The sequence below is a fragment of the Propithecus coquereli genome, unplaced genomic scaffold (assembly GCF_000956105.1).
Source record: "Propithecus coquereli isolate 6110/MARCELLA unplaced genomic scaffold, Pcoq_1.0 Scaffold862, whole genome shotgun sequence".
In the NCBI taxonomy this organism is placed as follows: Eukaryota; Metazoa; Chordata; class Mammalia; order Primates; family Indriidae; genus Propithecus; species Propithecus coquereli.
In genome coordinates this window covers 508,488-532,412 of record NW_012154863.1, presented here as the reverse complement: position 1 = coordinate 532,412, position 23,925 = coordinate 508,488, and the positions used below count along the sequence as shown (strand labels likewise).

Below are 23,925 nucleotides of genomic sequence, written 5' to 3'. Positions count from 1 at the left end.
AACATGCACGACCGCCACCAGTCAGCGCGCGCGGGGGCCGGGCCACCACGTGCTGTTGCTAAGCTTGGGCTTCTAAATTGTTACTACCACGGCCGGCCTATCGGAACCGAGCTTCGCATCTGTCAACATTGTCGGCCCGGCCCGAGGCGTTCGGCCTTTCCCCATTGGCCTAGGCCCAGCCCAGTGCCCGCCCCCGAAGAAGCAGCGCCTGCTCCCATTGGCTGCGCCGGCTGCCGCTCGCCCTTATGTGTCAATTTGAGGGCCCGAGGCGGAGGGTGGCGGCCGAGCGCACAGCGAGTCCGCCGAGTCTGGGAAGTGGTGCCGCGGCCGCGCGGGGCGGGCGGCGAGCGGAGCCGGCCAGAGCGGGCCGGGCAGCGGCCGCCGCCGTCCCCGGGCGTGCGGGCGGCGCGGGCAGGAGGATGGAGCTGAATTCCCTGCTGATCCTGCTGGAGGCGGCCGAGTACCTGGAGCGCAGGGACCGAGGTAGCGCCCGCGCCCCTTTGTGCGCCGGGCGGCGGGCGGGCGGCGGGGCGCGGGCAGGGCGGGGGTCCGCTGACCGCGCCGTCTGTCCGCAGAGGCCGAGCACGGCTACGCCTCAGTGCTGCCCTTCGACGGCGACTTCGCCAGGAAGAAAACAAAGGCGGCCGGCCTGGTGCGCAAGGCCCCGAACAACAGGTACCGCCCCCCGTGCTGCCGCCCCCCGCCCGGCCCGAAGCCAGTTCTGCTCGGCCCGGCCCGAGCTCAGCCCCGTCCCTACCCGGAGAATCCTTCCGCGCGGATCCTCGGCCCGCAGCCTCGCTGTGCTGCCGCGCGCCCCGGCGGCCAGCCTGGAGGAGGAGGCGCGCCGGGCCGCGGCCGCAGCCCCGCCCGCGCGCCCCGCCCGCGCCGTCGCCATCTTCCCGCGGCCGCGCCTCCTCGGCTTCTCGCGTAAACAGTGCCACGCGTACAGCGCCCGCCGCCCGGGGTCTCCTCCCGCAGCCGCTCCCGCCCCCAAGTTGTTCTGGACTTTTCCAGGCAGGAAAAAAGTTGTCAGTGGGCGCTGGCCGACGCCCCGCGTGTCCCGAGAAACTGAGGCTGAGTTGGGGCGCCGTGGGGCTGCCGGCCCTAATCCCTTCTCTCCGCGGGTGGGTGGACCGCCTCTCTCTGTCTACCCCCAGGAGCCAAGTCCCTCAGGAGCCTGGACAAAGAAGGCGCGTGGAGGCCCTGCGCGGGCCTCCACTCCTCCCAAAGTGCCCACCGCTCCTGCCTGGCCTCCGGACACAGTGAAACTCCAGCTACAAGTGCAGGCGTCCTCTTCTTTGGGACAGGAGGCCAGTTTAAGGGAGCAGGAAGAGGGGGTCGGCTGCAGGGGCAGGCTCTGTGAAGGAGTTCCTCCTGGTGCCAGCTACTGCCTCTATGCCCTTGGCCTTGTGCTCAGATTGCAGAAGCCCTAAAGCAGGGTGCATGCACTTCCCTGGGTGGGGAGTGGGGACCCTGGGCTAGGACTTTCCCCAGAGTTTCCACTCTCCTGGCTGCTGTGAAGACCATGGCACACTTGGCATTGTCTGGGGGCCCACCTTGGCCCAGCTACTTCCATGTCACCAGGCTGGGAGCTGCGCTCGCAGGGGGCTTCAGGGCCCCTTGGCAGAGGGTGTGGCTCATTCCTGTGGCCTGCCTGTTCTTGGGAAACAGAAAGGCTGGCACAGGGACCCATCTCTGTGGCGTCCTGGCGTTCTCAGCCTGGCCAAGAATTGGTTGAGTCTCCAGCTGCCCTGTCTGGGACCTATTTCTGAGTCCCAGCCCCTTGTCCCCTTTGGGGACAGTTTGGAGAAGGACATGAGCGTGTTGGGGACTCCTCAGTGAGCAAGCCTGGCCCTTGATGCCATCTTTCCCCATCCCAAGTCCCTGCTACCTGTACAAAACTGCAGGATGTGACCTCAGGTTCCTATGGCATGGAGTACCCAAAGCTGACAACCAGAATCATAGCTGAGGCTCCCTGAATGCTTTCTCTGCACTAGGTGTTTCACACACACAACTGATTAATCTTCCCCCCAGCTCCATAAAGGTGACGTTATTTTTAATTTTCATTTACCGCTGAGGAAACTGAGGCACAGAGAGATTCAGTTACTTGACTGAAGCCACTCATCTCCGATGGTTTCCTGTCCCGAGGTGGGGTCCTGCCCTTCCACATCTGCTGGGATGGAGACGTGGGGGCACTGGTGAGGGATGTGGAGGGCTCCTCAGCTGGGCCCATCTCCCCTGCGGCTCCCCTGGGCAGTGCCTGACTACCCCCATGCCTCAGGCAGCCCCAGGCCGACAGACATGGCCTCTTGCTTGGCAGTTGCTGCCCTTGAGGCTGTCCTCAGCCAGGCCAGACAAGGAGCTAGGGCAGAGCAGGGGCAGAGGGTCCTGGAGCCTCTGATTTGGTGGGGCAGCCCCACCCACACCTGTGGGGCTTGTGTGTCCTGCCTAGGTGAGGGAAAGGGATGGGGCACAGCAGGGACCAGGCTGAGAGGTGGGTAGTGGGCAGGAGGGCAGGATTGGGTCTGGGGAGACGTGGCCCCAGTGGTTGCTGTGATTCAGCAGGAGGGGCCTGGAGCCAGCCCACAGGGGTTCGGTTCTACCAGAAAGTGAGCAGACAAGGGCCGAGGTGATGCTGGAAGCATTTGGCACAGCCCTAGAGGGGGCTAGCCCCACCTCTCCTCAGGGATAGGATACTCTTGGGACCCGTGTTACACAACTCTTTTGCAAGGGCCTCAAGGGTCTCTGGGCCCAGGAAGAACTCCCGGGGGAGGAGGGCTGGCCCCTCTGCATCCCCCAGGCTGCCCAGGCAGTGCCCCTCTGCCTCCAAGGTGGGATCTAGCCCAGAGGTTACACGGGGAGGCCCAGCAGCTGGCATCCCCCCAGCCCTGTTGGCTGCAGCAGACCAGGTAGGTGGGGCAGGCAATCCAGCCTGAGGGATGGGGACAGGAGACACCAAATCCCAAGTCTCTGGAGCAGGAGAGTGTGGGAGCAGGCAGGCAGTGGTCAGCAGAAGCTTTAGGAAGGGGTAGGGTCTGGTGCAGGGAGAGGGCTCAGGGCTTAATCTGGATATGCCTCAAGTGGCCTAGGCTCTCTGCTCATGTGTGCAGCAGCCTGGGCGACCTGGCTGGCCTCCTGGGTCCCCCTGCACTGGGAGGTGACCTGGAGCTAGGAGCTTGGCCCCGCTGCATCATTGTCCTCCAGGGCAAATGCATTGGCACTGTACCCCTGTTGTGTGCGGTATTCTGTGCCTTGTCTGAATAGGCCAGACAGGTGGCATGAGCTGCAGGCAGTACCCCGTCCCCAGAGAGCTGAGCCTGGGCCCAGGACAGCCAGTCCAGCCAGAGCATGGCTCCTGAGGGAAGCAGGAGGGCCAGCCTCAGTGTCCCCCTGCACTCACTGGCCCAGCAAGCACCCGTGTCTCAGAAGCCCCCTCGTGGGCTGACCTGGCTGAGACTTTTCTGTCCCTGGGTATCCTTATTGGTCTTGTGCGCTGTGATCACGTAGGTCTGTGAGCCTGACAAGCTGGTGTTGTCAGGACAGGACCACCCGGTCTCCTGAGGACCTGGCCTCCGTTCCCTGAGCTCAACCTGCCATTGGTCCTCTGTGCTGGCCCACATTGGTTCCAAGGACACAGCAAGCCTTAGGGAGTGGGGAGCAGAGAAGGCAGGCTGCTGGCTGCCCAGGCAACTGTGGGGCGCTGGGTGGATCAGCCCCAGGACTGGCTATTGCTGCTCCCTGGGCCTCCCCTACCCCTTCCCAAAGGGGTCTGGATCTTCCTGCCCGCCAGAGCCCTTGTGGACCTTGCTAAGTGGCCTGGTGGCCCTGGAGTGCACCTCCATGCCTCCCTGTCCTTGTGGCTCAGTATGTGGTTCCTGCAGGCCTTTGGTTGGCAGCTGCTCACCTGTCCCAGCCCTCACCACCCTGGGCCATTTTGGATCCCAGACCCGCCCTAGCTGCTGTCTGCAGGTCCCTGCCCCCCACACCCCCAGCCCCCGGTCTTTATATTCTGGGGGTTGGGCAGTGCAGTGAGCTCTGTCTTTCTGTCTCTCTGAACAGGTCTTCACACAACGAGCTAGAAAAGCACAGGTAAGTGACACCTCCCCAACCCCCCAGTTGAGCTGCCTGACACACCTGGCCTCCCTCTGCTGAGGGGATGCTGTGGCTGCTGAGCCCCCCACCTGGCCTGGCCTGGTCGTGGCTGACTATGCTGCCAGGCTCTGCCCTTGTCTTGGGAAGGGTCCTCCTTAAAGGAGAAGGCCAGGATCACTGTTGTGCTGGGAGTGGGGGTTGGGGGGCTGCCCAGGCTTTGCTCCAGGGAATTTAGCCTGGGGGCCAGAGCCAGGTGGTGGCTGGGCCTTGGAGCAGGACCCCTTGTGCAGTGAATGATGGGCTGTGATCAGGAGTTGGGGCCTCTGACCCCTCAGCCCCATGCCCTTTGCCTCTGTTCCTTCTGGGGTCTGCCTTCCAAGTAGCCATGCTAGAGTCTTGTCCAGTGTGGGGGCAGCTAGTCTCAGGTCACGTGGGCCTGGTGGGAAGCTCTGGCCCAGGGCAGGATTCAGGTGAGCCCCCTTCATGTCCACTCAACTGCAGGGCTGGGTCCATGGAGGAGCACGGCCACCTAGGAGTCCCTCTGCCCCGGCCCCAGTTAGCCTGGGGCTCTGCATGTAACGCTACTAGGTGTCCCTTCCCTAACTGGTGCCGGCCTGGGGCTGCTAGGGCTGCACACCCAGCTGTGCCAGTGGGGACATGGTACAGTGAGCTCCGGAGCCTTGAGTGAGTACAAAGCCTCCATGGGCTAGCCAGCGCCAAAGGCAGGAGCCCCCTGCCAGGACCAGGGAGACCCCCTGAGGGATGCCGGGTGATTGTTCTTCCTGACTTTGCACCCATCTGTGAAATGGGTCAGTTCTTTCTTCCCTTCTGGCAGGGGCAGTTCTACCTGCCAGTTGAGCCTTCCTTGGCTTGCTCTGGAAGTTCTGGCACTCGACCAGTTCTCCACCTCCCCCCACCCCCATGTCTGCACCCACGGCAGTACCAACTTCTGCTCCCCCAGGATTCAGGCTGCTAGCTGGGGCGGGCGGCTGGGCAGGGGCGGAACGCTGTGTTCTCTGAGGAACTGAACTTCCTGGACTGGCCATGTGTGTTTGGGGGGTTCCCTAGAGACCACAGAGGCGGGGGCAGGTGCAGGGCCTGAGGAAACTGGGCAGGCCTGGAGTTGCTCCCAGGCCAGAGGAGACCAGGCTGGCCTTGACTGGGACCTAGAACTTGGGCAGGCCAAGTGGAGGCAGACTTCCTGGAGGTGGTGGCTGGAAGGACAGATGGGGATGCCACTGGGGGAGGGTGGGTGGCAAGGGTGTGGCAGCCTCTGACCACTGCAGCTGCTCCTTGACCCTGGCCTTGGCTTCTGCCATCTCCTCCAGAGTTGTGAAACATGGGTGGGGAGGGGGGAGATAGGTGGGCAGCCTAGTGACTCTGTAGGCTCCCTCAGCCCAGTGCAGTGGTCTCTGCTTCTGGCTGGCCAAGAGGCAAGTGTGGGCAGCCCTGAGCACCCACAGGCCTGGAGCTTAGGGCTCTGGCAGGGACTTTAATCGTAGCCTACCTGTGGCTGGCCCAAGGCCGATGCCGGATGCTCCTGGCTGCTGGCCGCAGGAAGGGCTGCATGTTGTCCTGAGGAAGGAAGGAAGCACCTGGCTGGGCCACCAGCCGCTCCTGGGAGGCAGGCCCTGGACATCAACCTCCCTGGAGGTGTCCCCTCACTGGGGCTGGGCTGGGCCTGTGGGACTTCCCCTTGTATGTTCTCAGCCAAGCCAGGCCACCCTGAGGCCTGCCTTGCCCTACTCCCCTCCCCTTCCTCCACTGTAGCCAAGCACCTCCAGCAGGGCTGCTCAGCGATGCTCAGCTGCTGACTCTAGGGGCCTGGGGCTTAAGGAGGCTACACATTTCTTGGTCTGGTGACCCTCATGGCCCAGCTCTAGGCTTTGGCCTTAGCACAATTGTGGGGAGGGTCCCTGGCCTGCATCCTGGCCCTCTCAGCACTCCCTGCAGTGGCAGGGCCCATCCCAGAATCCCAGAGGCCAGTCCAGAGTCCTTAGTGGGCCCTGCCAACTTCCACCCCCAAGCATAGAGATGCTTGTCCAGGTCCTGGGTAGACCCCTCCCTTTGCGGGGCAGCCACATGCAGCCTTCACAAACCACACAAGCAATGTGAGTTTGTTAGCAACAACCAAAAAATGCAGGTCAACGCAAGGGGAGAGTGGGAGTTGCCCTTGCTCCTGTCCCCGCGGCCCCCCAGGGCCACTGGTCGGTGTATTTCCTTGCTGCCTCTTCTCTGGCAGCCAGGCCTGGCGTGGTTCAGAGTGTGGCTCTGCTGGCTGGCTGGGACCCTGGCATGGAGCCAAGCCCTCTAGGCGCTCTGGGTCCTCCTCTAAGGATTGGGTCTGCAGGGGAAGCTGGGGTGGGCTGGGCCCATGCCAAGGGCCTGGCTGCGGCAGCCCTGGTGACGGAGCTGCTGTTGGTTTCAGAGGCAGGTTCTGCCTCCTGAGTCCACACAGTCTTTCTTTAGGAAGTGGTGGGTTTTAAAAGTGCCTTGGAATGCTCAGGACAGCCACAGGGTGCTGGCAGAGGGCCTGGGGAGCTAGAGCAGCTTCAGGAGGAGGGCTTAGTGAGAGCCCAGTGTGGCTGCAGGCTGTGGGACTTTGGGGCTCAGGAGGGCAACACCCACCCAGGGTCCCACAGCTGGCTATTGACAGAGCGAATTCCAGGCCCTGGCCCTAGGCTGCCGTGTCACAGCTGCTGCCCAGGGCAGGGAGCTACGAGGACCTGTGCAGCTTGCAGCCCTGGCATACTCTCTCCTGGGGATGGGTGGACATGCTACCAAGTATTGATAGTGCACGTGTGTGGTCACACGGCCTCCCTTTGTCTCTTGAGAAAAGTCCGTTTTATAATTTCTAAAGCAATCTGCTCAGGTACCCCCTGCACCCCAGAGACTGTGTCCCAGGCACTCGGGAGGCTGCTCCTCCACACTTGTGCTAATGTTGCTGGGATAGGAAGGGGACCTCATTATCTATATTTCCTCACTTGATCTCTCGCCTGACACCAAGTAAGCGCGTCCTCCTAGTCACACACTCTGTGCGGCCTCCTCCCCGCCACCTGCTGGGGTCCTTAGTAGTGCCCCTCTGGTAACTCGAGGGGGTCTCCAGACCTTGCTGCAGAGAACGTTGGTGAGCGCAAGTGTTGCATTCTGAGGGGGGCAGTTTTGCAGGACCTGGGTCCTGGAAGTAGAGACACCGGCCCGTGGTTGGTGATGATTGTGCCAAAGCCCTTCAGAACTTTGTCCCTTTGCTCTCCCACCAACAAACTGCGAACCGTCCCCTGTACCAGCAGGGAAGAACCAGTCCCTCCTTTGCTTTTCAGCCCGTTGGAAGGGTGACAATTGGTATCTCCTTGTTTGAGTTTTCATTTCCTGGGTCGCGTGTGAGATGGAGTCAGTGTTATGTTAGATTAGCCTCATATTCTGCAACTTGCTTGCTTGTGTCTTTTGCCTGCTGTCACGTTGACGTATTCCTCTGTTCATTTTTGATGTGTATGCACTCAGAATATCAGGAGCACTAACTGTGTGTCTTTTCTATGTATTGCAGATATTTTTCTACTGTTATTTGTCTTTTAGCTGTGTTTTTTTTTTTGTACAAATGTGTTTGATTGTAATAGTAATATGTGGTTTTTTTAGCATAGAAAACCTGGAAAATACAGAAAAGCACAAAGCTGAAGAAATAAACATTGCCAACCGCATCACCTGGAGATGCACGCTTCCTGTGCTTCATTGTGTTTTGTTGAGTCTCTTGTGTGCGTCTGCTGTTTTATTTTTTAAACAAAATTGGGTCACTTGTCACATATGTGGTTCCGTATTCTAATTTTTTTCACTTAACATTCATGATGTGACAGTGTAGATACACTAAAATGATAATGAGGCTGTCTTTGGGTGGTGGAATTTGGGGATACTTCTAATTTTTTTTCTTTTTGTTGATTTGCATCTTCTAATTTTTCCACAGTAGTCATGTGCTGCTGATGTAATTAAATGGTGGATTGTAGAAATTGCCATTTGCTCTATAACAAGTGGGCCAGGAACGGAGGGCCCCTGGCAGCATCCTCACCTACAAGCTTAGTCCAGTGGTGGCTGCAGGATGGTGGGGACATGCCCTCACCCAGCTTGGTGCCTCTTGCCTGCACGGTTCCTGGGGTGATGGGTCGTGGGCACTGCCCCTCTGGGGGGTGAGGAGGCTGAGGTTCCAGGCACTTAAGGCAGTCATGGAACGGTGGCTTCGGATCCCTCCCTATGCCTGTGTAAAGTTGTGGGGGTGGTGTTGAAGATCCTCCAGCGTTGAGGTGGAGTCAGTATCAGTACAAATTCATGCCAGCTTCAGTCCTGTGTCCTGGAAGTTCTTCTTAAGGTTTAACTCGGGTTCACCCAGAAGAACTTCTAGGTCCCATGGTGCTGTGGGCTGGGGCACTGGGTGAGGTGCTTTGTCAGTGGAGGTTGCTGTGTGGATGTGGGTGACAGCCGTAGTGGCCACAGGTTGCAGCCCGCCCCTGAGAGGTGGGGCTGTTATGGCTCTGCAGACTCCTTGGACCCAGCAGCTCATCCTGTGGGCTTCAGGCTCCTCTGTCCAGAGGAAATGTCCTGCCTGCTTCCCTCCCAGGGAGACTGGATTTGCTGGGGCTTTGGAACACCGGGAGCAGAGATGACAAGGTGGGGATGCACGATGTTAAAGCTGCTTGGGGAAAGGAGCATACACAGGCATTGGTGACAACAGGGCAGTTGGGCAGCAAGTTTCCAAAAGCCTCAAAAAATATTCCTACCCCTTGACCTGGCAGTTTTACTCCTAAGAATCTCTTCTAAGCAGAGCATCCTGTGTTTGCAAGTGACCTTGGCAGCCTGTGGGGCTGGGCAGTCTGCTACTGGGCATGGCTGTGATGAAGCCTACCGGCATCCTGGGGTGCTGGGCCAGGTGGGGTGTGGATATGGCAGAGGCCCAGGCCAAATCAGGGAGCTCCTGAGGGTGAGTACCACCAGGCAGTCCTCCCAGACACGCAGACCAGCCAGGAGAGGCAGCGTTTCTGCAAGAGCAGATCTAGGAGAAAGCCCATGCCCTTCTCCTGAGGCCCGCGATGAACAAATTCTGGAGGACTGTGTCATATGAACAACTACCACTGAATATGATATTTCCAGTTTTGTGAAAAAACGGATTAATCTGTGTGGATACTGGGACAAACTCTGGAATGAAGCAGTTTCCAAAGGCAGACCAAACTCAGGGTTGGAGGGGGCCAGTCCTTGGCTCTTCTTGACCTGGGTGGACCTGTTTCTGTGGTGACAAGAATGACCAGAGAGCATGTTGTCTGCAGCGAGGTGAGGGGATGTAAATCTTATCTGAGTCCCCCAGACCTCCGTGTACCCTGCCCAGCACCTGTTGCCTCCCCCTGCCCTGCCCCGTTGGCCACCCAGACTCCAGATGCGGGGCTGCGGCAGCGGGGCAAGCAGGGGCTCTTGGGCAGTGCCTGGTGGTGGCACTCTGAGGCTCTGGCAGGGCCGTGGTGGTCTGGGCTTACCCTTGTCCAGATGGTGCCAGGCAAGGAGGGGATCCTTGGAGAGGGACTCTCACCTCACAGGGTTGGGAGCTGTGCAGGGCCCAGCCAGCTGCTCCTGCCTCCTCCAGACCTCTAAGGCCAGCCCTGCCTGCCATCACCCCCACGGCTTTGCCACCCCCACCTGATGGTTCCATCTCTGGCTCTTTCAGACGAGCCAAACTCAGGCTCTACCTGGAGCAGCTCAAGCAGCTGGTGCCCCTGGGCCCCGACAGCACCCGCCACACCACGCTGAGCCTCCTGAAGCGTGCCAAGGTGCACATCAAGGTGAGCGGGGCTGTGCCCTCTGCCCCTGCCCTGTCCAGCTGCCTTGGCTGACCTCAGCCCATTCCTGTGTGGCCTCGGGATGCACCTGGTGGTGGGGGTGGGGGGTGGGGCAGCTCTTTGACCAGAGGGCCTGAGGGTGAGTGGGGAGCTGCTTGGCAGGTGCCTATTGGGGCCTGGGTGTCTTTGCCGGGGCTAGGGGAGCAGCAGCAGGAGCTCCCTGGGCTGAGGTTATGTGGCTTGCACCAGGTTTTGTTGGGTGGTGACAGGGTAGGAGGGGGCGGTGCACGGGGCTGAGGGAGATGTTGCCTGGGGCAGCCCCCCCATGATCTTTAGACTGAGACTTGCTGGTTTAGCGTCTGGTGACATTTTGGCCCATCAGGGTGAGTGTCCATCCCCTGTAAGGGCTTCCTCTGCCTGCACATGCATGGGCACCTCCAGTTGGGGTGGCAGGAGCTTTGAGAGAGGAATGGTCAGAGCCCTGGGGGCCCTCAGAGAGCAGAGCAGACAGTGTATCAGCTGGGCCCACAGGAAGGTTTAGAGAGGGCAGGGTGCTACAGGTACCATTGTGGCATAGGCCAAAGCCCGAGACAGGCAGGGCCAAGAGTGTTCGAGAAGAGCTGTTTGGGGTAGGGCTGTCCTCCTGGAGAAGGTTTCAGCTGAAGTCTGGGTGGCACTGACCCAGGGCTTCAAGCCCACATGACTTTGCTTGACCAAGGTTGGCTGGCCGTTGGGGGTGCTAGAGCCGATCAGTAGATGGAGAGCACAGGGCTAAGAGGTAGCACCTGTGGGTGACCGCCTGGCTGGAACGGGGAAGGGTGCACATCAGGCTGTGGGAGGGCCAGCAGGGACTGGGCACCCTGTGGCCCCTGGCCTGGCTGAGCCGTAGGGGGGATGGGGAGCTTGCCCTGCCCAGCCCTCTGTGCCTGGCACCTGGTGCGGGGACACTCCTTCCTTGCCAAGGGCTCACAGCTCCCCCATCCCCAGAAACTGGAGGAGCAGGACCGCCGGGCACTGAGCATCAAGGAGCAGCTGCAGCGGGAGCATCGCTTCCTGAAGCGGCGCCTGGAGCAGTTGTCAGTGCAGAGCGTGGAGCGTGTGCGCACAGATAGCACAGGCTCTGCTGTCTCCACGGATGACTCGGAGCAAGGTGGGCACGTGGGCCCAGGCCTCTTGCAGCTCCCCAGGGGGATGGCAGAGGAGGCATCTGGGGTAGGGTCAGGGCTGACGGGGTGTCCCCAGTACCGTCTGAGCATGCTGCATGCCTCGGCTCATTCATCATCACCACCTGCATGCAGAAGGGATGGGACAAGGAGGGTGAGGCTCGGAGGCTGGGCAACATGCCCCCATGGGTGCCAGAGCCAGGCTTGGCCCCAGCAGTATGCTTCAGGAGCTGGGGGTCTTACCCAGAGCCCATCCTAGTGTCTGCCGCCTCAGGGCCCAGATAGAAGTTCCACACCTATTGGCAGAGCTTCTGCTTCCAGAAAAGGGAGAGAGAGACCCTTGCTGTGAAGGAGCCCTAGGCTGGTGCCCACAGCATGCCTCACCCCACCCCTCTCTGTTCTCCCCAGAAGTGGACATAGAGGGCATGGAGTTTGGTCCCGGTGAGCTGGACAGTGTTGGCAGCAGCAGTGACGTGGATGACCACTACAGCCTGCAGAGTGGTGGCAGCAGCGACGGTGGCTACGGGCCCCATTGCCGGCGGCCTGGCTGCCCTGGCCTCTTGTAGGCCCTGTGCCCTCTGCTCCTGGCCTGCCCACCTGCCCAGCCAAGCGTGTCAGCCCTCCAGGCCTCCCTCGACTGACGTCAGCCTTGCCACAGGCCCACCACTGTACCATTCTGGAAGCTCCAGCTGCTGCCTGGGTTGCCCACCTCTGCCCACTCGCTGGTCAGGGCCCGCTGAGCCACCCGACCCTGCCAGCTGGACAGGGCCCTCTGCAGGGAGGCAGGGCCTAGTTCCTGCATCCTGGAGCCCAGCGTAGCCACCCATGGTCTGTTCTCAGATTCCTAAGCATTCCAGAAGTATTAAATGTCATTGCTGCAAACCTCGGCGGGCACCGTGTGAGGGACTTAATGACCACCACAGGGAGCCCAGACCCCAACCCTGGATCCCAGGAGAAAGGATTGGACCGAGGAAGGAAGGAAGGAAGGAAGGCGAGGCTGTCTGTCTGTCCGTCCATCTGTTGGTCCACGCAGGCTCCTGAGGCATGAATGGAGGGATCCACGAAGGGCGGGACTTGGGTGAGCACCTGAGGCAGGTGGGTGGATGGGGGCCTTCCTGCCCTGTAGGCATAGGAGCCAGGGCTGGGCCATGCCACCCCTAGCTGGGGAGATCCTGCTCTGGTAGGACTGTCAGATGCACACATGCACACACCTAGGCACATGCGCTTGCGTACACGCTCACACACGCAGATGTGTGGGCACCCAGAGGCTACATGTTCTAGGGAGGTTGGCCTTTGGAGGTCACCTAGGCAAATGCTGGCCCCTGGTCTGCACTTGACTCCCCCTGCAACCCCCGGCTCACCCACACCTGCCTGGTCTACACAGGACGGGGCTTCTCTTCCCGCAGAGGCTGGGGTGAGCTGGAGGCTGGCGAGTTGAAACCTCTGGGTCTTCAGGGAGCATTCTCATCTCCCTTTAAAGAAATAAGATGCTGCACTGCCCGGCAGCCCAGACAGGGCTCTGGGAGCCCGTTGGAGAGGGGGCTTCCTCATGAGTTCTGCTGTGTCCGCCTCTGCTGGCAGAGAGGCTTTTTCCAAAAAACAAAACAGAGAAATGTTTTTGAAAACAAAAAGGCTGTAAAGACTCTAGGCCAAGGGATGTTAGCGTGCGCCGCCTCTATTTCCTGTACGAGATTTTTGTATTCTATTTTCCTAGCTGTTGTTACATCCTTATTTGCTGAGGGATGGGAGCAACCCAGTGTCTCAGGGACCCATCCCTCCATCATGTTGTCATAGTGTGCCTTGTGTCCCAGGTCTGGCCATGCCCCCACTACCAGCACGTCCCTGTGGCTCACAGGACACCCCTGGCCTGCCCATCACATGTCCCCCACAGTGGGTAGCCCCTCCCAGCATCCAGGCTTCCTGGGAGTGATGCAGCCAGGCCTGTGTGGGCATATGGCTGCTCTCTGCCACCAGCAGGAGGGGCCATGATCTGGCCCCCAATTTCATCCTCTCCAGCATCTGGCAGGGGCCTGCTTTGCCGCTTGGGGACATCAGGCCACCTCTGGGGGCTTGCTTGCTAACCAGAGAAATAGATCCTCATCTGCTACCTGACTCAAGCCCCTGTTCCCTGGCCTAGGCCAGGGGCTCCAGGTCTCAAATACTGGTAGCAGACGAAGACCCTGGGTGGTGCAGGCTTGGCATTATGAGTCTTCTGCTGGCCTTGCATTCCTAAAGTCCTTTGTCCCTGGGGACCATACAGCAATACTTGGGTGGTGGGCGTGGGGCTGGCCCACAGCAGTGCCTGCCACCTCTCCGGTGCATCTGTAACCAATTTCAGAATCTTGGGGAAAATGCATGTTTATTTTCAGCCATGTGGATGGACACCCCAGAGTGGGTGGCCTACTGAGGCGGGAAGCTCCCTGGAAATAGCTCTGGCACAGAACCTGCCCTACAGGTGCTTGGGACAAGAGGCAGAGAACAGGCTTGTGGGGCGGGTGCGTGGAGTTGGGGAGACTGTCCAAATGTCCTTCTGGCCCCACGGGCAGGGGCTGTTGCTGCCGGCCCAAGTCTGCCCACCATGCCTGCGTTCCCAACACCTCTGAGAGTGCTTGCTTCCGGGCACCAGGACAGTCCATGCTCTCGATTCTTGAAGCATCAGCTCCCCTTGCCACCTTGTAACACCTGGGGGGTTTGCTCTAACCTCTGGACAACAGAATCCAACCAGGTGACCAGTAGTGGCCTCCCTCAGCCAACCTTCCTGGCAGCTCAGCCGTGGTTTTTCAGGCTGCGGTTCCTGGGTGGACAGGGGAGCCGGCCAGGGAGTCAGCTGCTCATCCCTGCCCCCGGCGGGTGTGTACGGTGTGGCCCACGGGGTGGGGGCTGGTGCTAAGAGTTATTCACATCTATTCCTCTCCAGCTCCCTGCCATTTGCACAGGCTGGTCATTACTAGTGGCCATGGGGACCCAGGGCTGTTGTAGTGTCTGTAAAAAGCAACTGGGACCAGGACAGGGCACTGGGGTGCCTGTGCCCTCTGCGTGTGCCCTCTTGGCCCACGTGTGCCACTGTGGTGCTCAGTGGCTGAGACTCTGGAACCCCAGGCTCAAGTTTGGGTCCCCCCACCCTTCCCGGGAGGTGGCCTCACATGCCAGGCCCTCAACATCCTGGTGCAGGCCTGGCTGGCAGAGGAGGGGCTGCAGGGGGCTTTGCCTGCACGAGGGCCCAGGGCCTGACTCTAGCCCCGGTCTCAGTGGCAGTGCTGGGGCCTGTGTTCCTGGGCAGTAGAGCCACACACCAGGTGGTGGCCCGCCCTGCTGTTTGCCCTGGTCATCGCCTTCCTGCTGGGCTGTGCAGACCCAGCCCCTGCCTGTCTCTGGGTAAGCTAACCTGGGGCCCCCTCCCCACAGCCCGCTCGGAAGATCTTAACCCCGACTGCAGGGCACCCCTGGGGCCCATGTCTGGGCCACTAGGGCAGGTTCTGTGCCAGATTTCTGGGGCCACTTGAGGCCTGGTGCTGGTGAGGTGGGTGCGCTGGAGTGGGAAATGGGCCCCCACCCCCTGCCCACCAGCTGGGGAAGTGCTGTATCATTCTGTCATTGTAATATAAATACAGATTTTTATACCTCACCCCTCTGGCTCTGGCTCTTTCCATCACCATGCTCGGTTCCTCCCCTCGGCCCCCCACTAGACAGCCTGGGGCTGTTGGTGGCCACCTGGCCCAGCCTTTGGGGATTGGTCCTCACTGCCCTGCCCACAGCCTCTGCTTTCTGGGAGGCCCAGCAGACCACCACTGGGACGCCATGTCACAGCTCCTTTGCTGGACCCTGTCACAGCTGGAGGTGAATGAAGGCAGGTCCAGGCGGAAGCTCCCTTACTGGCCTATTTGCCAGATATGTGCGCTTGCTGCTGGCATTCGGGCTTTGCTGCTAGCTGGGGCTGGGGCACCGCTGGGCCAAGGACGGCTCATCTCTTAGGGTGTCCTTGCTGGCTTTGCTCACTGTGCCCGAGCCCTCCCCATGCAGAGCCTGCTGGCTCTCAGAGCTGCAGCCTGAGAATCCCTCCCTGGGCCTGTCCCGAGAACTACCTGGGCACTGCCTCAACATCCACCCTTGGGACCTGCTGTGCCGAGGTGTGGTGTGGCCAGCTGTCTTCTTGTGCTGGCAGTGACCACAGGGACCCAGCCTCCTGTCTGCCCATTGTGGGGGCAGTTGCGAGGTGGTGAGACCATGTGCTATGGGGAGGAGAGGCCTTACTCTTAAGCAAGCAGGGCCAGCCAGAGTGACCCTGGCTGCCCACTGCCCTACATGAGTAGACAATGCTGATCCTCTGAGGGCCCAGGGTTGGGGAGTATGGGCCCAGAGAGAGACATAGAAATGTCTGCCTTGAGTTCTGGAGAGTTGATGAAGTGGTGTAGCCAGAATGGGGGTTTCCCGAGAGCATGGGGACACCACACTGGACATGCGGCAGCAGCACACTGGAGATGGCCCAGCAGGACCTGCTGGCAGGTTCTGGGGTGGGCATAGAAGAGGACTGAGTTCCTCCTCCCCACCCCAGCAGAGCAGTGGACTCTGGATTCTTGAGCCTGTGTGACGCCCCCTCCCCCTACCCCCGAACATGGGGCCCTAGAGGTCTTCAGTGGGGCATCCCTAGAAAAGGGGATTCCTACTGGGATAGCAGCTGGGGCCTCAGAGCACTGGGATTTGGGCATTAATGTAAGTATGGACACCTGAATTTCAAATATTATTATGATTTAGAATCACCACCACCTCATTTTCTATTGAGGGCACGTGGCTGCCAGGGGCCAAGCTGAGCACTTTGCGTAATTAGTGCCTGTCTGGTCATGCTGGGTCCATCTCACAGGCAGAAACTGAGACTCGGGGAAGGTACCCCCTCCCCAGCTCACTGGGCTGGAGGGTGGTAGGCCTGGAACTTGGACCCCCGACCTCAGGGAAGCCCCTCCTGAGTCCCTCACCAGAGCCCACCTCCATAGTCCATCTGCATATTTGTTGGGTTACAGCAAATGCCCCCAAGCGGGGCACCTGCTGCATCTCAGCCCTCCTGCCCGATCTTCCTGGCAGCCAGAATGACCTCCAGCTGGTCTTGTTGCTCCTCTCTCTCAAATCCTCCTCTGGGTTCCCAAAGCCCACCCCTGCCCATGCCCCAGCACTCACCAGCTCTCCCTGGGCCTCCTCTGGGAACTGTCCTGAGTCCCCTCTGTCCTTGCCTTTACATCTTTGCTGGGATTGTGGCCACCCACATGAGGTGCTGGAATAATCTAGGCTGATCAGCATCAGGGCCTTTCGTTCTTCCTTGCCCAATCCCTAGCCATCCCGGGTGCACACTAGTCCCACGGAGATCTTTCCAGAGGGCAAACAGGTTATTCCTCTGGTTCCTTCTTTGTAACCACCTTCGGCATCCTCAGCCTGTCCTGAGGCCCTTTATGAGAACCCTGCCCAGGGTCCTCTGCCCACCCAACCCCTGCCAGCCCCCCTGGCTCCCTGCTGCCCTTCACTTGGCCACCGTGTGACCTCTGTTGGGTTTGGTGCTGACCCAAACCTGCCCGGGAGTTTGGGGACTGAATTTCCCCCTTTGTCACATGGATGTCAAGAGGACAAAAAACAAAATCTTCCCCCACCCTCCTCCAACCCCCTGGTATCAGCATGGTCTTCAGTTCTCTTCTTATTAGGAAGAAAAGAAAAAAAGGCCGCCCGGTCCCAGCTCTTCTCCTCCATATCCCCACACTGCAGGAACTGTCCTGCACCTTGTCTCTTGCCACTTTTGCCACTTTTGTTCCTGCAGAATCATGCTGCTAACACATCTGACAATGACTTTCCCACTTAGAAACGGCCCCCATTCCCCACTGCTTGCAGAAGAGTCCCACCATCTTCATTGAGAACCACATCTAAAAACAAATAATTTTTAACATCAGACTATCATTTCTAAAGTTTAAAAATAGTCTGAAAAGACATCGTCCAAAACCTAAAATACTTTTTAATATCAATAAAAGGGAAAGAAAGCTTCCAACAGGAAGGAGAAAAAGCAAACAGTAAAAACACTTGGTCCTAATATCTCTGTGTTTAAGTCTGTTTAGTCCATTATAGTCTCATGGGCTTTCTCAGGGAGGATTAATTCCTGGGTCCCTCTTATCTTTTGACCCTACTAAAACCCCAAATGATTTCGATTGGTGAAAAGAAAGTTTGTTCTGGAAATAACAGATTTGCTTTTCTTAAATTCCAATGCAACCTCAAGAAAACTTTCCAAGTCTGCATAGTTAAACCTATTGTGTTTGTCATTTGTATTCTGGGGGCTGGTGCGACTGTAATTTACTTTATATTTTTATAGCTTTTTATGGCCCTACAAATACCTTGCAAACAAATAACTATGGTCAGTAATTCAATTTGTGGCCCCAGAAAGCACCGAGCAGTCACTAGGAAAAGTGGGTTTCCAGAATGACTTCCAGGGCTCTGGAGTGCACCCCTCCTGCCCTCCGGAGATCTCTTTCTATAAAGTAGCCCCTTTTCTTTCTAGCATCTTTAATGCTGTCTCCTCTGAGTGCCTCCTCACAGCCTATAAATATCCCAAAGTTCCTCCCATTTTAAAACAAAACAAAACGAAAAATCCTCCCCTCAGCCCTGCATTCCCACCCCCTCATCTTGTGTCTTGTGTCTTGTTCGCTCTCTCTCCCTCCCTCTCTCTCTTCCCTCAGTCTTTGCCTCCTCAGCAAAATTTCCTGAAGGCGTCCCCTGCATGGCCTGCACTTCCTTCCTGACAAGCAGGCTCCACTGCTGTTCCCAGAAGCACCGATGCTGTGGCAGGGCCCTTCGGCTGCAGGGCCCTATGGCTCCAGCTCCCCTGGTTTCCCTGCCTCCAGGTTAGGCACCACTCTGCGAATTTCTCCCCTGTAATGTTTGTTTTTCAGATCATTTTAGGCTTTATTGACTTAAAAGTCAATAAAAGAGGAGGATAAAAAAGTAAAACAAGAATGAATAGGAAGTATCTTTGACTCAAGATTAATGCACAATATCTGCCTTACAACATTCTTTTTTTCTCTTTAAAAGCATTAAGACAAACTATCCTAAAGACTTTTACCTAGTCACCCTAGACTAGAACATCATCCAAGCAGTCACCTTAGGGTCATTTGACACTGGGGGAAGAGAGTACTATTAATTCATGACCAAAGCACACACTTTGCAAATTTAGGTTAACTTGTAGAAGACTGGTAAATTGCAAATGCTTTTTGTTTAGTAGAGATGCAAACGAATACAAGTGATGACAAGTGTCCAATACAAGTGATGACCCAAAGGTCTGGTTTCACTGGACTGTAGGGCATCAGCTGGGTTTGCATTAAATTTAACAAGCTTATTTCAGCGTTCTTTCTTTTCATTGATGGCATATGCCGTTTCTGGCATCCTGGGAAATCGTGTGCCATCCTCACTACTTAAATACATCTTTGACACACAGCCGCTCTATGTTTATATGAGTTTATTTTAAACATTTTGAATATGGGATTGTGGAGGAAGTCAGCTTTTGCTTAGTGGTCAGGTGAAGACTTAGAAATTATGTGCTTTTGCAAAATAATGTTAATTGGAAAAGATTCTAAAGCAATCACTAAACCCTTAAAATGTACCAGGCCCTGCTCTGATTGCTGTGGACACACGAACTCATTTATCTCGTAGAAGAGACCTATTAGTGGACCTTCCACGGGCGGGACACAGGCAACTCGGCACCGACCTGCCCAGGTCACGCAGCTTGGCAGCGACAGGGCTGGGGGGTTGGGCCAGACCCTACGGCTCCAGTCTGTGCCCCTAATTACTAATCTAGGCTTTTCCCCTCTGTCCCTAAAAGTGGATTTGGGTACGGTGAGGGCAGAACTGTAAACAGAACTGAAGGCTGAGCTGACAGCAGGAGGGAACCCACCGCCTCTGCGCGGCGCTCAGCTCGGGCGGTGCACGTGGGCGAGGCGGGGCGGGGCGCGCAGGGCAGCATCGGAAAGAACCCCGCCCCCTCTCACCCTAGAGACGCCCCGCCCCGCCGCTCCTCACCGGAGAGGGCCCTACCCTCCGCCCCCACTAGAGAGACACCCCGCCCCCTCTCTCTGGAGAGGGCCCCGTCCGCCGACCCGCGCCTTGCGCCACGCCCCGCGCCACGCCCCGGCGTCAGGGTGCACGTTGGGCCGGGGGGCGGAGCGGCGCCTGGTCAGCTCCGCCCCAAAGTTGAGCCTCGCCAGCCCCGCCTCTTTAGACATCACGCCTGCGCAGTCACCCCGCGACGCCGTCCAGGCCCTATGCGCGTGCGCACATCCGGCGTTCCCGTGAGGCAGTGCAAGGCGCGGGAGGCGTGGAGGGCGGCGGCGGCATACCGGCTCGGGTGAGGCGGGGAATGAGATCTTCATGAGGTGAGTGGCGCGGGCCTTTTTGTGGGCTCCCGGGTATGGGACTGTAGGAGCGGCCGCGATCCCGGTCTGCACCCCGCTGCCTCTTCTTTCCCTGCGACCTGGAGGCTCCTTTCAGGCGCGCCAGTAGCCTCCCGGGCGTCGCGGTCGCGGGGCACAGGGCGAGGGGCTGAAGGGCGGCCTGAGCTCCGCGGAGTCAGGCACTTGTCTGGGGCTGGTGCAACTGGCTTTTAACGCCGATTCGGCGATTTTTGTGAATGCTTATTTTATTAACTTTCATACGTGTCATAACTGAGTTACACCCAGAAAACCCAGAGGTTTTTGTCACTACTGAGTCAAGTATATCGCGACTTCATGGTCATTAATCCGTAGGACTGGTCGCCGTTACTGACGTTCGCTTGGCTAAATCGTCGTGGGTTATTCAGTGGCGCGTTTGTTGAAAATAGTAAAGGCCTGAAATATTTCTACTGGGTAACTGCTTGCTTCTGGTTTTCTCTGCACTGGGTTGATCGTATGCGGAGATTGATTCCTGCGTGCTTGGTGAATGCTAATTGAATCACTGAGGTAAATATTTAGTTGATTCTTATTAAAAACTGCTGTATTTATTTCTAATTTCTTAACGTACGAAGAGCAGGGAAAAGAGGCTGCTTAGCCACATCGTGTCTTGGGTTTGTTTGGCTCCATTTAACTGTCAATTAAAAACTGCTGTTGTTACATAAAACATCATGTATTTTAAACCATTTTATCTTTGGAAAAAATAAGATTTTTTTCTTGTTAATTAGGTTTTCATTACTGTTGCAGTTTTAAGGAAATACCCTAATTGCTTATATTTATCTTAAACATTGCAGCTACAACTACCTTTCAGTTAGCCCGCTCTCAAATATGTGATATTTATCTATGTCTTCCTTTTAAAATTACAATCGTCTTTATTTGTGGTCTAATACTTGTTTTCTTTTCCCCAGGAGGAATCATAGATTCTAAAAAGATTTTTTCCCTTCTCTATGGACTTAATGTGAAACTTAGTTTTGTTTCTATTTGGATTTACTTTGTAAAAATCAACACCATAAACCCGTGTCAGATATTTAAAAATAGGGTAAACCATGAGTTGTGGAAATGAGTTTGTGGGAACATTAAAAAAAATCGGTTATCCTAAAGCTGATAGTCTTAATGGAGAAGATTTTGACTGGTTGTTTGAGACTGTTGAAGATGAATCATTTTTGAAGTGGTTTTGTGGGAATGTGAACGAACAGAATGTATTGTCTGAGAAAGAATTGGAAGCTTTTTGCATTCTTCAAAAATCAGGCAAGCCCATCCTAGAAGGGGCGGCATTGGACGAAGTTCTTAAAACCTGTAAAACTTCTGATTTGAAGACACCTAGACTGGGTGACAAAGAGCTGGAGAAATTAGAGAGTGAGGTTCAAACTCTGCAGAAATTAAAGAACCTAAAAATTCAACGACGTAACAAATGCCAATTGATGGCTTCAGTAACTAGCCACAGATGTCTGAGGTTAAATGCTAAAGAAGAAGCCACCAAAAAGCTGAAGCAGAGTCAAGGAATTCTAAATGCAATGAATGCTAAGATCAATAATGAACTTCAAGCTCTTACTGATGGAGTTACAAAGTTGATGCTGTTCTTCAGACAATCTAATTTGGGTAAAGGGACAAATCCACTGGTGTTTTTATCTCAGTTTTCTTTGGAAAAGTATCTAAGGCAGGAAGAGCAAAGCACAGCAGCATTAACCTTATATACCAAAAAGCAGTTCTTTCAGGGTATACATGAAGTAGTTGAAAGTTCAAATGAAGAAAATTTTCAACTTTTAGACCTACAAACACCATCTATTTGTGATAATCAAGAAATCCTTGAGGAGAGACGACTAGAGATGGCTAGGCTGCAGCTAGCATACATTTGTGCTCAACATCAGTTAATTCACTTGAAAGCAGGTAATCTGAGCATGAAGTCAAGTATCAAATGGGCCGAGGAGAATCTCCATAGCCTAACCAGCAAGGTAAACATATGATATGAGACTGGATTCATATTTTAATTGTTGTTAGGAATGAAAGATATAATATTGCTATTAAAGTACTTTAGAATGGGGGGTATAATAAGAAACTACAATTTTTTAATTTTCTCTTTGTTCAGTGCTTATTTGTGACATGTGTTTTCATGCAAATAAATCCACACATTAATGGAGGGCAGAAATGGTTGTTATAACCCCAACCACATTATCTAGTTGATTTTAAACAAGAGTGCTTTAATTTGCATTCTGAATTTGAAATTTGTGTTAATTCAGATAAAGACTGAACCGAGTTTTTTTTTTTTTTATGATGTGTATAGAGACTAATTGCTTTTTTATGGGTTTTCTGCCTCGTTTGCTCTAACCAGAGCATGGTGCTAATGAAGTCAAAGGTCCAGGTTCAGTGGGCTGAAACCCTGATTCCTTGTTGAGAATGAGCAGATATCCATCTACACTCTTGGAAAGCTTCCTTGGTAAACTACCTACTAGATAGTTGAGTAAAAGTGTAATTTTTCTGAATCTGAATACCAGCACCAAGTTAGTTACTATAACTGACACAAGCTTTGGAATAATATATAGGAAGTCCAGAAATTCTACAGAGGTACTAAAATCTGACTGACTAGGACCTACTGAGATAATTATAACTTTTAAGAAAAACTTAAATAGCATACACTTGGATTCAGTGAGTAGTATGCTAATAATGGTTTTGATTGAGTAAAATGAGCATGATAAGATCTCTATTTTCATAGCTGTTACTGTATATGTATGATAGTAGTAACACTAAAATTTAATATTTCATACTGGCTTTACCCTTGACTTAGTCTACATTCTTCCTTTTTAAATTGTAATTTTGGTTTATGCTAATATAAAATTAGTTTTTGTTCATTGAGCTTATCTGATCACCTAAAATGGAAAGTGAAAATAATTTTAAGACTGTTTCAGGTTTAGACTTACAGTTTGAAATGTAATTACTTTTCTTTGTGTAGGCTGTTGGCAAAGAAAATTTGGATGCTAAAATTTCTAGCTTGAACAGTGAGATTATGAAACTTGAAGAACAAATCACTCATGTAAAAGACAAAAGTTTGCCTGCTGTGGTAAAAGAGAATGCCCAGTTATTGAATATGCCAGTCGTAAAGGGAGATTTTGATCTGCAGATTGCCAAACAAGATTATTATACGGCAAGGCAAGAGTTAGTTTTAAATCAGTTGATAAAGCAAAAGGCATCATTTGAACTTCTACAGTTATTATATGAAATTGAATTAAGAAAGCATTGGGACATACATCGTCAACTTGAAAATTTGGTTCAAGAACTTAGTCAAAGTAACATGCTCTACCAGCAATTAGAAATGTTAACAGATCTGTCAGTCTCTCAGCAGATAAATCAAAGGAATACCATTGATACCAAGGATTATTCTACTCATAGGTATGTATGCTTTATTGTTTCTTTAGTAGTTTTTTCTTTTGTTTTTGTAAAATACTAGAGAGTTTGATTTAAAATTGTGGAAGTTTTAAAAATTCTTTATACTCTACTTTTGGCCTTTCTGTTCTTTTCCACTTTTATGTGCCGCCTTTTCCTTTTTAAATTTTTACTCCCTTTTCCATTCATGTTATTCATGTTAGATCTGAAAGTAGCTACTTTAGAGCTGAGGTGGATGAGTGGGGTGGAAGAATGAGTATATACAAAGTTTTATTCCCCTTTAGGTGTCATTATTTACATACCTTATTTTAGATTTGGGCCAGAAAGTTTGAATACAGCTTTGTAGGGTAGGTATTGCTGGCCAGGGGACTGACTTCATTTGGAGAAGGTGGCAGTAGAGAGGGGAGAAGACTTAATTTCTGTCTAGTCAGGTGAGTCACTGAGAATGAATGCTAGCTCTCAAGCTTTTTCTGTATGTCTAAGCAGTTGATAATACAGGGATACTGAAATTGGAGGGCTAAAATAGTCTAAAACCTTATAAATCTGGATCCTATTCCTGATTTTTCTCCAGGACTAGGGTAAAATTATCTAATTCTTTTGTTTTCTTATTAATAGAATGAGGGACTTGGATAGAGCTGCCTCAACACACAATTTCAGGGGCTGCCATTGACATGATCTATGTGAATGGTGCCCCCTGGAATTGTGTAGTTACATCCCCATAGACCATAATTGGCAGCCCTGGGCTTGAATCAGTGTTATGAAGTCTGTTACAACTTGTTAAAATACATTTTTTTAATTCTGAAGAAAAAAGCGGACTCCTTTTGTCAGATATGTTAGAAGGTGCTGCCTCAGATTTTTCCATTTGCCCTGTAGGATGTTGAATTTTTCTTCTATTAATGTTTGAGGGTTTTGTGTTTCGTTTTTTGTTTTTTAAGAGACAGGGTCGGCCGGGCGCGGTGGCTCACGCCTGTAATCCTAGCACTCTGGGAGGCCGAGGCGGGTGGATTGTTTGAGCTCAGGAGTTCGAAACCAGCCTGA

General features: G+C 54.6%; 2 protein-coding genes across 2 annotated transcripts in view; both read left to right on the top strand.

Moving 5' to 3' along the window:
• The first annotated feature begins 255 nt into the window (after window positions 1-255).
• On the top strand, window positions 256-11,954 carry MXD4 (MAX dimerization protein 4). Its single transcript, XM_012664158.1, has 6 exons — window positions 256-483; window positions 576-675; window positions 4,060-4,089; window positions 9,791-9,905; window positions 10,890-11,052; window positions 11,474-11,954. The coding sequence occupies exons 1-6, from the start codon at window positions 420-422 to the stop codon at window positions 11,629-11,631; spliced, it is 630 nt and encodes a 209-aa protein (XP_012519612.1). The 5' UTR covers window positions 256-419; the 3' UTR covers window positions 11,632-11,954.
• An 8,461-nt stretch (window positions 11,955-20,415) lies between these two features.
• HAUS3 (HAUS augmin-like complex, subunit 3) overlaps window positions 20,416-23,925 on the top strand; it is a 9,818-nt gene continuing 6,308 nt past the window's right edge. Inside the window, exons 1-2 of the mRNA XM_012664157.1 lie at window positions 20,416-21,461; window positions 22,457-22,893. Of these exons, the coding sequence (XP_012519611.1) occupies window positions 20,556-21,461; window positions 22,457-22,893 (1,343 nt within the window). The 5' untranslated portion in view covers window positions 20,416-20,555. The remainder of the gene's footprint in view (window positions 21,462-22,456; window positions 22,894-23,925) is intronic.